General features: G+C 35.1%; 1 protein-coding gene across 2 annotated transcripts in view; it reads right to left on the bottom strand.

The window, feature by feature from the left end:
* Rps6kc1 (ribosomal protein S6 kinase C1) overlaps window positions 1–13,771 on the bottom strand; it is a 196,608-nt gene that overhangs the window by 8,972 nt on the left and 173,865 nt on the right. For both annotated transcript variants that reach the window (XM_027934804.2, XM_027934803.2), the window contains 2 exons: window positions 4,834–4,916; window positions 3,503–3,598 (listed from right to left, as the gene is read on the bottom strand). In XM_027934804.2, the coding sequence (XP_027790605.1) occupies window positions 3,503–3,598; window positions 4,834–4,916 (179 nt within the window). The remainder of the gene's footprint in view (window positions 1–3,502; window positions 3,599–4,833; window positions 4,917–13,771) is intronic.

Raw genomic sequence — 13,771 nt, forward strand, 5'->3', positions numbered from 1 at the left:
TATAATTGCTTACCCCATGACAATCTTGCTTATTTTGCCATTAAAATGCTATAAAAGCCTCAAGAGAGATCACACAAATTTCTATTCCTTAATAGAATATATGTGCCTGTGGAGAATTCAAATAATGAAACCAAGATAGCCACTACCAACCTCCTTTCTCCCAAACATTAAGCAAGAAGGCTGAGCAATAAGGGCATAGAAATTTGTTGTGAAAGTCTTTTTCTTACATAATCTTTCAACTGACAAAGCAACTGTTTTAGAAGGAACTAAATGTGCTCTGTAAAGCACAAACATACATGCTCTGAGGATTTTTTAAACTTGTATCTAAAAAAAAGTAACTGTTTGCTTTAGCAGCATTCACTTGACCTGGACAGATGTGAACCATAAGTACAGGGGATTATGAAATCTAAGAACAAAGCAAGGAGCTGAAAGACCAAAGAGGAGAAAATTTCCCCCAAACAGAATAATTATTTCCATATAAATCATTTTTGTGTTTTTTTTTAAATGACCTTTATGACCCATGAGGTAGTGGAAGAGGAAAGTCAAAATGACAAATTGCTAATCATGCCAAGAGACCCCTTTTCCCTTTCCTGATGATGTTTCCTCAACATGAGTGGTAGTTTCCTCAGGCAAGCCAATGACAGAATGATGATTTACTATATAAGCTATGCATATCTGAGGACTTAACATACCTTAAGTCTAGACTCCTTTACAATGTAATTTCTAATAAAGAATGCAATAGGAATTGATACATCGCTGTAAGGAACTTTATTTCCAATATTACATAATAATGACTACTACTTTAAGGAAAAGAAACATAAAGTAGTAGTTGCTAGTATTCCCTAAAATATTTACCCCCAAAATACTCTGTATTTATCTTGTGCCACAACAAATAAGACAAAATCTAAAGAACAGCTATTTTTCCCCCAAAACAATGAAATGTTTTATATTATTTCTTCACTGCTTCTTAATCCTTAACCCACAGTGCTCTGGGTATTCTTATCTCTGTATTTCTAACCTGATTGTTTCTTTTTAATTCTCATAGTCTGGGCAAATTAATTTTCCTAAGTCCAACTCCAATCCTTTCATTTTCTGTACAAGAGCTTAAAATTTTGATGGGGCTGGGGTTGTAGCTCAGTGGTATATAGCTTTTGCCTTGCACGTGTGAGGCATGGATTCAATTCTTAGCACCACATAAAAATAAACAAATAATATAAAGGTCTTGTGTCCATGTATAACTGTAAATTTTTTTCTTAAATCTTGAACTTTCTTTTAAAAAAATTCATATTGGTACATTATCATTATTTAAAATAATGAGATTCACTGGGATATATTTATATATACACACGATGTGGTCAACTTCATTCCCCAGAACTTCTCTTTTCCCTCCCCTCCTCCCTACTTTTGGTTCTCTTCTTCTACTATACTGGTTTCCCTTCTATTTTCATTAGATTCCCTCACTTTCTTCCCACTTCTTCTCTTCAGCTTCTACATATAAGAAAAAAGGAAGACCCTTGCTTTCTGAGTCTGTTTGCACTTAACAGAATGCTTCATAGTCCATTCATTTTCTGCAAGTGACATAATTTTGTTCTTCTGAATAAAAGTCCATGTTTTTCCTATCCATTCATCTGTTGACAGGCACCTAGGCTGGCTCCATAGCTTGGATACTGTGATGTGCTTGTATTGCTATGGTATGTTGACTTTCATTCTTTTGGATAAAAACCAAGGAGTGGTATACCATATGATGGTTCATTCCTCGTCTTTTCAGGAACTGTCATACTGATTTCCATAGTGGTTGTAGTTGTACTAATTTACAATTCCAACAGCAGTATATAAATGTTTCTTTTCCCCATGTCCTCGCCAGCATTTGCTATTATTTGTATTCTTGATGACTGCCACTCTACCTGGGGTGAGACGACATCTCAGTGTAGTTTTGACTTGCATTTCCCTTATTGCTAAAGATGCTGAATACTTGTTCATATATTTGCTGGCCATCTAATCTCAAATTTTCAATGAATAATATTATTCTATACTTGTATTGATGATAATAGAACCTCATAAGAAAACCCCAACTTATCTTCCTACATTCACCTACTATTATTTCTACATTCATCTCTCCACTCCAGATAAACCAAACTTTTGATTTCCTAAACTGAGTCTTTTGTTCAAACTGTTCATTCCACCTAGACTATTCCCCCCACACCTAACCTTGCCCTGCTAAATTTCTGTCTAGGGCCCAGCAAAAATAAAATCCATCCCACAAAAACTTTCATAATACCAGCACTACATTGACTATAACCCCTTCTCCTCTTGACTTACCAAAGTATTTTCTAAACCTCTCTGAGATTATCAAATTCCATTGTGTGGTACTGTTATTCATGATTTTACCTTTGTAGCTTACAACACTGAGGCCCTGCATATAATATTTGTTCAATGACACCAAAATCCCTCTTCAAAAGAATACATGATAATTCTCTTAATATATCCTTCCCTTTTTAATTTTATTTTTGTTTTCCCTGACTTTAAAAAAAGACCATCCTGATCTTTTTCAAGTAATCTTTTTCTTTATGTTTAAAAATATAGGACCCAGGCCTGACAATTCCTGCTGAATGCTGTGAGCCTATCAAACCACGATTACAGCAACTCTCAGTGTATTCAGCAAAATTCACTCTTAAAGACTACAGAAATATACAGGTTGAGTATCCCTAATCCAAAACTTTCAAATGCTCCAAATCTGAAATTTGTTGAATATTGTGTTGTCATTCAACAAGTTTTAGATTTGGAGCATTTCAAATTTTGGACATTTAAATTAGGGATGCTCAATCAGTAAAGTCTATGCAAACATTCCAAAATCAAAAAGTCTGAAATCTTAAAAACACTTCTGGTCAAGCATTTTGGACAAGGGATACGCAACTTGTATTTTAAATATAGGGAATTAATTTAAGAAACTTCCTAGAGTCCCAAGCCCACCTCTGGGATAATGAACTTTAATTATTAATAGGCTCTTTTTTCAAAGCCACCAGAATTGTACTAATTGACATCAATGCCCAACTTCCCCTAATTGATGAAGTTAGTAGAGTGATTTAACTTGTTGAGATTTTTAAAACACTTCTAAGAAATATCAATAGTCCATTACTGCTTATAAATAAGAATTTAAAAAATGAAAATAGCCATTTATATGTCATTATAAAATATGATCGCAAAACCAGAACAGCCCCAGATAAACTAAAGTCACATTCAAATCTCACACTTATATAAAACTGACTGAATATTAACCTTGATTTTTGAAAAAAATACGAACAAGTTTCAACTATCTTTTCTGACTCTATGAATACTTTGATAGTAGCAGAAGCCTAAATAAAAATCTACAGTGTTAATTCTAAATGTATATAATTCTAAATGAGTCTTTCTTGCCCAAAACTAATTTCTTTAAGGCTTTGTTTTTGTGGATTCTGCTAATCTGCATGCTTGATAGACTTAACCGAGAGGTCAATTAAATTACCTGTTGAATGAGTGAGCGAGCCTCTTCAGAGACACATTCTGGCATGTTTAAAGTAGTGTGGGTATTTATTCCTGCTGGATGGCACTCAACCAAAGTCTGAAACAATCAATCAGGTACATTTCTTATCCTAGATAACATCATACTCTGTTCTATCACAGTATTTACAGACAGCAAGGACACAGAGCTCAACAACCATCTTAACTGGAGGCACAGTAATCAACACAATGCCACCTAAGCAGTTCATGCTGAGGGCTGTGAGACTATACAACTTCTAACGGAAACAAAGGCAGAGTCATCATGACCACATTATAAGCTTATGCACCTGTCCCCTTAGTTATAAAATTAATGACTCAAAATAGAAAAGTTTATATTACATACAAAACATTAAAAAATGGACTGGATATCTCCAAAATATTTATATGTTCTTAAAAACTAAGTTTAGGGGTGGGATTGTGGCTCAGTAGTACAGTACTTGCCTAGAAGGGGTGGGATTGTGGCTCAGTGGTACAGTACTTGCCTAGAATGTGTGAGGCACTGGGTTTGATCCCAGCACCACTTAAAAATAAATAAAATAAAGATATTGGGTCCAACTACAACTAAAAAAATTTTTTTAAAAAACATTTAAAGTTTAGAAATTGCTAGTAGTAATATTTTACATCTATATAGCACTTTGGAGTTTAAATATATGTAGAGGTGATTTGTAAACTCTATAACAAACTTAGTTTGATGTTCATATATTTAAGGCAGCTACTTACAAAAGCATAATTGTTCATCTATTTTCTTCCCAGGAGGCAATCTGCACAATATTCTAAAATCTATTAACCTTAAGCATCATACTTAAAAGTTACTTATTAGAGAATATAAATTCTGTATGTCCTAATATGAAAACATATAGGAAAAAATTACAATATTGAGAAAGATAATGTTACCTGTTACATCTGCATTAATTTTCTAAAAATGAGAATTCCCTCCCAGGTCCAGATAAGATGTTTACCTATAGAGAATTCTAATACATACTTGTATAAACATTACAAATCTTACTCTGTTAAAGTTGAATCATAGAAAAAGAAGGAAAGGAATGTTTAGTCTTAAATCTTATTATGTAACATTAGACATAATAACAATTTGCCATCAGTTTACTCAATGTAATAAGATTTTATTTTTAAAAAATCTGGAATCTTGATAAATTTGTACTTCACTGCTTGCTTTTGGCATCAAAGCTTTTCTTACTTAGTCCCTGACCTGAAAAGTAAAGGCACAGGCTAACGTTCTCAATTTGAAATCAAGGTGGCATCTGGATAAATTTATTAAATGTCCAGGTCACTGCTTACCTTGCCAGTGAGAAGTTCAAAGAGGACAGCACCCAAACTCCACCAATCACAGGCTTCAGTTTCTTCTGTGATTGCTCCAACCTCTAAACACACCAAAAAAGGTTGATATTAAAATTCCAAAGGTCAATTAAACTTTCAAAATTAACATGTATTAGCAAGGTGACCTTTTTAATGCTGAGAGAGCATTAAATACTACTGGGCTTTCAAAATTCCTGAAAGTTACTTATCCCTTTGGTCACCTACTGTGGTTGCATTTTTTTTTTCTGATGCAGTCATATATTAAAGTGAGACATTTGTTCTTTAGTTGATAGAGGGACACCTTCAAGATGCTATACTTGAAAGTTACAGGAACCAACTAGATCAGCATTTTGCTTAATCTTCAAATTTGAGAAAGTATAGCCAATTCTACCTCACAAATTACTTTTTGTTTTAAAAGAAACAAAGACTCTTTATGTTCGGAAGGAACTTCAAAAATTATCTAAGCAAAATTAATTATTTTTTTACTTATAGGTTAGCAACCAGAAGGTGAAATGCCCTATCCAATGTCACACCACAATAGAATGAAGATCTAGTTTTCATCTTCACTTTCCCAATTGTTTCCAACTAAAGAAGCAGCACATGAAATACCAATTCGCCCATTTTGTAACTCAGAAGTACAGATATAACTGAAAATATTGGCTAAGGTAAAAACTTTCAGAATATTTATAAATCATGATTTTATCTGTGTTCTGCCATCACTCACTAGCACAAGTTCCTGAAATGTAATGAGTGTCCTCTTTCAAGGTTCTATACAAATCAGCCAACAACTCCTCATTTTAACACTTTTGAAGCTTGTGGCCATTGAGTTATGTTTGATGTCCTGTCCTTTGCTAATAACATTCTATTAGTGACTAAATTTGCCAATATCTGCCCTTTCATTTCAACTGAAAAATAAATCTTATCTAATCTTATTTGACTATGGGTTGTCCACTGCTCATAACAATAATGTTCGATTATAAGCAGTTAGATTGGAACTTGGAAAGTGTTAAGTGGAAGTGCTATTTAGGTGTCCAGCCTTTCAACCAATGCTTAAGCACATCAACTGTGTGAGAGAACCACACAACTATTAAAATACCTTGGGCTTTAGGTCTTGAAGCGAAGGTCACTTAGACCAGGAAAAGGATGGGGGAAAGCTTCCTATGCAAAGAACTGAAATTACTCCATTTCACAGGCTCCTTCCCCGTCCCTCCTCCTGGGCTGCAAACAGTTCATGAAGTACACACTTCACAACCAGCTCTCCCCGGCCTCCTCCTTCCTACAGTCCTTGTGCCAAATCACATCCTCCGTTCTTTAACTAGTTGCTCTCAGCATTAATAAAAGTTAGCTATGCTCAGCTAGTAAGTAAAAAGAAAACCGATATGAATCAATTCAAACTATTGTAAGAATAACTGAAAGACTCCAATCTTTTTAGAACCAATTTAATTAATAAAACAGGTACTTGTCTGAAAAAGTTGAGTACTACCTATCTAGCAATAGAGGTTTCATCATAAATATTATGGCACATCTATAACATAGAATGCTACTATGTAACCATTTCAAATGATATCTTCACAGATGATTTAGGTATATAAGCAAATGTATATATTGTTTTTTAAAAAGCTATACAAAAAATAGAATTCTAATTTTTAAAGTGTGTACTTTTTAAAAGACTGATGAGAAAAAAAGGGAAATATTTTAGTGATTCATCTTTGGCCTGGTTGATTATTATACTTATTAAGCTACATAAATATCTAAGTGGGGGGCTGGGGCTGGGGCTCAACAGTAGAGCACTCGCCTAGCACCTGGGAGGCCCTGGGTTCGATCCTCAGCACCACATAAAAATAAAAAGATATTGTGTCCAACTACAACTAAATAAATAAATAAATAAATAAATATCTAAGTGGTACAGCTTTTAAAAGTATAATAAAATAATATGAAAACTTTCAGGCTTATTGGAAAAGTGACTTTGGAGAAGGGAAAACTAAACTACGTAGGTTCTTCCTAACATTTGGTTCACCTACATAATTTTCACTACAAATTTAATATATTATACTTTAGAAAGAATAATGAACTAGGAATCAGGAGTCCTGGATTGAGTCTTAATGAATTCATGTGAACTCATCCATAACGCGAGGGTTAGATCTGAGGGCCTCTAGGTTACATTTAATTCTAAATTCTATGTTTTTAATACTTGAGATTTCCCTAACATGGTGTTTCCCAAGAAGGACAACTTCTTGTGGGCTCTCTTTCAAAGTACACATGCTGCCCCTCCCAGATTCAGAGTAGCTGCCCCCATTCCCACTCTGCACCTCCCCACATAGAACCATTATTACCTTCAGAAGTGTGCTCTTAAAAACTTTAGAAAGATGTGTTCTCAGAAACTTTAGAAAAGTAAACAGGAATTTACCATTGTCTTGTCATTAAATATAACCTTAGCACATTTCCTTCCAGTCTAAAGCAGACCACCAATTACATTATTTCCCCATTCAAAAGTCTATATGGCTTCTCACTGACCATTATATAACAATTCAAATGTATTGCTTCATCAGGCACATGTGTATATATAATCAACCTGCTTAATTAGGTCTCGACCCACCAAACTCATTCAACCAACACACAGAAAGCAGCACAAAGCAGGCTCTATACTAGGCACTACTCCTCCATAGACTATACTTTGGCCACACTGTTAAATAATATGAAATTAAAATCAGTGTTACAGTTCATGTTGTTAATCTTTTGCACCCAAATTTTAGTTTTTCCACTTCCTTTTATCAGTATGGCAACTAGTATCTATTTCTTAGTTTGATAGAGGCTTTACCTGTTCACTACCCAAAATCCAAAGTTACTGATCAGCCATCTGTTTTCAAAGTGCCACCAGCAAGCCTTACTTTCCATGTATGGGTGTTTCTGTCCTCAGAGTGGGCATGCATAATGATAATGATAATTTCAACAATAAAACAGCAGCTAACATTCATTGGCTGATTACTATATATAAGGAACTGTGTTTAATCTTTAGATGAATCATTTGCAATTTCTGAAAAAACTTATGAAGAATCATTTGGGCAGGGTGACTTCTGGGAGAGAAACAATATTGTATTTATGTGTTTGGGGAGAACAGGGACATCTGACTCAGTCAGCTCAGAGAAATTAATAAGATGGCTTTTAGGATCAAACCACACATCCTAAGGACTCCAGATTAGAACCATACCCCCAATTTCTGCTCATAAATTTCCTTATTAGAACTCAGTGAAGGATTGCTGAGATGGGGCTATGTAATTAATAGCTCACACAATTTATAAAGGCACCTTTAAAATCCAGCAGAAGTCTAAAGTACCACCAACAATGTAGCCGTAACCATCAAAAGCTATGTGCTATACCTGTTCTTCTGCATCACTACTGGAATGTGCAACCCAGGAGCATAGAGTGGGGGATGCTCTTGAAGCCACTAGATAAACACAGTGCATCTTCCCCAGCCTCAAAGACTGTATGCACAGGAGTGGGTGGGATACTGTTTTATTATCTAAACACAAGGTAAAAGTTGCATGGATTCATAATATAAAAAGACTTCAAAGACATCTCAAAATCACATTTCATTAGTTTCCTGAGATACACAAATGTGTATTTATACCACCTCTACAGTGAGAAGTATTTAGGTAGAAAAATTTGAGGGGTACTTGATGAGACAGATGCAGTGCACTCCTTTATTGTTTTCTGTGGGCTTGCTAGCTAGTCTAGAATGTACCATGTGGCACCTGAGGTAAATTAGCACTGACAACCACAGCAGCTTCTTTTACTCTCCATTTCCTTTCTATCCTTCCTTGGTCTTCACCTCTTCTTCCACTAACAGTCTGTCCTTTCCTCTCCCCTAATTTCCTCATTCTTCCTTCCTATTGGATGCAATTAGTTCTGCTGTCTAATGCCACTCAGGCCACAGACTGCTGGTCCCATCCAAGAAAAACTGCTCTCAAAAGTATTAAGACAGCTAGGCTGAATGACATCTTTGATCTGACTGGGCTGTAAAAGAAGGACAACAACTGTACAGAGGTACATTTATTTTTCATAAGAATATGGGGTAAAAAAACAAGACATCGAGTAACTTTTGAATCTAACTCCTTAACAATGCAGCTTGAAACTCTTCAAAATGACTTCACCTTAAGCAGGGATTCATTAACTAATGTGAAATTGACATCATGACCTCCTGTCCTTGATTTTCATAGCTAAGTTACAACAAAGAGTTATGTGTTAATATATAAAGAGAAACTTCCAATCAATTTGGAAGCTTAAATATTAGAACAAGTTAAAGGACTTGTAAAATTTCTTCCATATAGGTTTTAAGACAAAACAATTTTTCTTTTGATTTCAGAATGAATTTTTTACACCCTTAAAGACCAATAACTGCTAGATTAAAAACTTTTGAGATGTACACTGAAACTTCCCAAGAAGTCTGGTGTGGTGCTGTTGGAAAACCAATGTAGTGGCTCCCATATAAATGCTCCCTAAACAGGTCTACTCTCCTACACTGAACACCCCAAAACCATCCTCCTTAGGAAACAAAAACGGTATTTTAAATACACTTTAAACTTATGTTGCCAAAATACCTTTATGTTGTATAAAATAATCTCAAGTGTGGTGGCACACACCGGTAATCCCAGCTACTCATTAGGCTGAGGCAGGAGGATCAAAAATTCAAGGACAGCCTGAGCAACTTAACAAGACCCTGCCTCAAAATAAAATTTTAGAAGGCTAGGAGGTGCTGGGGATATAGCTCAATTGGTAGAGTGCTTGCCTCGCAAGCCCGAGACCCTGGTTTTAATTCCCAGCACCACCAAAAACAAAAAAAAAAGGCTAGGGCTGTAGCTCAGTGGTCAAGCACCCTTGAGGTTGATCCCCAATATTGTAAAAAAAAATTTTTTAATAAAAAAGAAGGAAGCCTGAAATTATGTGGCTATCAAAATCACAGCTCTAAAATTGCTTTATTTGAAAAATCCATATAAAAAATTTAAACACAAACAAAGAGCACTGATTTATATATAAAGCTACAAGACAGTTATCACATACATCCAGGTCTACGTGCCTAACATCAAAAATAGAAAATGTGAAGAAATGCTAAAAGTGAGGCTCTTTTAAAAGTATAACATAGTAAAGCTGGGAAATCCCTTTAAACTCTTACCTCAAATTTGAGAAATCTTTGAAAAAGGAGAAAAGCATTCTAAAGGACATATCCTACCACTGTTTTGTCACTTTTCAGAATATTTTTCCTATGCAACCCTTAGTGTTGTTTCTGGGCATGTTCCTTCCCTCACGAATACATTCTATGTCCACAATTTCCAGGCTGGGTAAATAGTAAGTATCCTTATTCTCCACAAGTGCAGCAGTCATATAGGCATTAGGCAAAAAATAAAACTATTCTCTCAGGAATCAATTCCTTAGGTTCCTCCTGCAAAAATTCAAAAAGGGATGTTGATATTCAAGGATCTTGGATTGTGTCTTTGTTTCAGAGACGTATTGCCAGTGCTCCAGCTACGCCGCTGCTGGAGCTTGGCTGAGGATATCAACACGTTCCTCTGAAAACGAGGACAGCTGGACTTTTAAAATTCTTTCTACCTCTTACAGTCTCGCAGCCTTACTTTTATCCTCCTGAAAAGTACTTTCAAAAGCACTCATGGGCCCTTCTCATAACTCTCTTTAAGATGTCCATAGAGTGGGATTATGCCAAGACAAGTGAGTCCTGCTCAGTTCCCCAGATGCTTCCCAGAGGCAGCCACTACTCCCTTTCCTAAGAACTAATCACTTGGTGGCAAAAAGAAATGCCTGTGTCACTAGAGCTAAATTTTCCATCTTCTCATGTACTAGAGGCACAGAAACAGCTCCAGATCAGATTTCAACTCATCCAAAAAACTAAGGCATCAAATATGTACAAACAGTAAAATTCTAAAATCTCATTTTTCTGCAATTCACTTGGACATTCTAACTTATTGATTCATACTAATGATTCAAACTATCATATTTAGCAAGTGAATAAACAGTTTAAAGAAAACAATAAAGATATCACAATATAAAATGTGCTTTTGCCCACCTTTATTTTACTCTTGTTTAACACCTCATAGAACACTCTTTAACAAGCCTGATATTTTTCAGAAAAGTAGTATGGGCTTGTTAATCCATATTGCCACAGAGCTTGGTAAAACACAGAATGAGAGTTTTATAGGCTTTGTGACATACCAAATTCAGAATTTACTTTTAAAAAAAAGTTACTATTAAAATGCTTTTTAAAGAAAATTCTATAACCCCTCCAACCCCCTTCTGCTGTTGCTATTCTAACCTCCAAGATAGGGTAAGAAACAGTAAATTCAGAATATTCTTAAGAGGAGAATTTTACTTATAGAAAATTCTGTTTTCACTCAAAATAATTATTTGATTTCTCCTGAATTATTTTTCCTAACTACACTTTTTAAAATAAATAGAATCTTAGCAGCCTCACTTCTTTTCACTGTCAAAATTACGATAAAACACAATGCAAATGCAACAACTGCTGCAAATAAAGTGTTCAATAATGCAATTAAATCAATGTTAGATGTTGAAACAATTTGTCAAATAAATAATATAACATCTTTTCCAAATATCGGAATGACAGAACGACAGACCAATTTTAAAGCTACAGACCTGTCTGACACCTTAACATGATAATCAGGAGTCAGCATACTTTGTGAAAGTAGGATAATTATTGTTTCTAATACCACAGGATTTTCTTTTGCAAACTAATGACCAAATTTTTTGGTCTGACTTTAAGGATTCTAAATTGCACTTTTAGAAAGGAATTAAGGAACAAAAATATATTATCTTTTAGAATCAAAAAGAGATCTTCAGTGAATAAGGCAAGAATAAAAGAGAATTGTTATATAAGCACCATTTACACTTTTATAGTTCCCAAAAGAAAGCTGAAGTGCCTAAATTCTCAACAAATTCCTTAAGTGTTCAATAAACTTAAAATGCTGTTATAATTGGTCAAAAATTTGTTAACTTTCTCCGAAGGAAGTCAGTATTCTTTAATGGACTTAGGATTAGAGAAAGGTAAATTAAAAAAAAAAAAAAAAGCCTGACCTGTCATTAGTGACACATTTGGACCAAGGAAAGGAACATCTTTCTTCTGCAATGAGCATTCCGTGTCGGCAAGAGCTCTGAAACATTAGTACTGTGTTCCTACACAGACCATCTTTCCCTGCAGCATCTGTTGCTAATTGAAAGGGACTAGAATTACAAAATCCTAGTCAATTTCTCTCACCAGCTCTTGCTGTGTATAAAGATTTTCTATGCAGGGGCTGAGCATTAGTCTTCTACTACAGCTGATGACTAAAGAGCAAAGAGAAAGAAACACAGAAGAAAGCATTTTTTTTTTTTTTGGCATCCAACAATATATGGAACTAAACTGTGGGAAGAGGGACAGCTAAGTATGTCTCTTATTAGCTCAGTAAATTACCATTTTATACATAAAACTACTCACTTACAAAGGTCTATTAACATCCTAGTTAACCAACTGTTTGTGTAGTCTCCTTTTGACATAAAATTTGAAAAGTAACTGTTAATATTATCAATTATGTCTTTTATTTCTGGCTTCTAGGCACAGTTCCTGGGACACAGGAGGCATTTAATACATGTTTGTTGAATAAATATACCAATCTTGTATTTCATAGCACTGTTCATTCAGGAAGTTCAAAGTATCTACAAAGGCGTCATGTTTGTTTTCTTTATAAAGTCCTAGTGAGCATCCATATCTATATCAAGTCCTCGGCCTCTTTACATGTTGCAGGCTACAAGGCTTAAAACATTATCCACAGCATCTTCCAAACAGGACAAAACATAGAGGATTAGATGTGAATGGTGGTCAGTCATTTGCTGACTGAAATATTCCAGGCAAGAGATGCTGGAGCCCTAAGTTCAGGGAGCAGATTGGATACTTTCCAGTGCTCCCTCTGCACAGTACAACTGCTGCCCCTGGGACTATAGTTTTCTCTGGTACTAGTGGCATGTGCTACATCAAGGAAAAATGAGGGGGGCAGAAAGAAGATTAGAAGGTAATACAAGGTATCCCCTGTCCCTGCTCAGTGTAAGGAACCTTAGCACCTAATTCCATGCATTGTGCTACCAGTTTATACACTAACCATAAAATCTGGCTGGTGTTCTGGTGAGATCATTAATATCAATAAGAAATATTTTTTTTTAAAAGAATTTTTTTTAATATTTATTTTTTAGATATCGGCGAACACAACATCTTTGTATGTGGTGCTGAGGATCGAACCCGGGCCGCACGCATGCCAGGCAAGCGCGCTACCGCTTGAGCCACATCCCAGCCCCAGAAATACTTTTTAAATGTTAATTTAAGTTCCCTGCAGGACAACCACCTTACCTAGCTTTCCCCAGGATATTATTTTTGATACAGAGATGATTTTCTTAAACTTCCATAAACAAGACAAAGTGTTAAAACTAAAAACAAAATTAAAAGCCATACCAACTATGAGAATAAATTCCTTTCTTTTTAAGTTGAATTGCAGGGGATCGAACCCAGGTCTCGCATTTGGTATGGTAAACATTCTACCACTGAGCTAGATCCCAGTCTTAAAATTTCATTTGAATTCCACATTTGGATTGTTCCTCTACTATCTACTAACTAAATTATCAAAGTTTTACAGTTTAAAGTTTCAAAGTCTGAAAACAACCACTATTCACATGGACCCTGTATTTGTAATGAGTTAATTTGGATAAATAAAATTCACCTGGTGTAAGGTCTCATAACATTTCTAAGGCAAAACAACTTAACACTCGGGGTGACAGATAATCAGAAACTGGAATTTCCATTTCCTAGCCCATCCTTCCAAATGGGCATTTTGCTTCTTTTTCCTAATTTTATAATATTTTAGAAAAT

This window comes from Marmota flaviventris, chromosome 12 (genome assembly GCF_047511675.1).
Source record: "Marmota flaviventris isolate mMarFla1 chromosome 12, mMarFla1.hap1, whole genome shotgun sequence".
Taxonomy (NCBI): domain Eukaryota; kingdom Metazoa; phylum Chordata; class Mammalia; order Rodentia; family Sciuridae; genus Marmota; species Marmota flaviventris.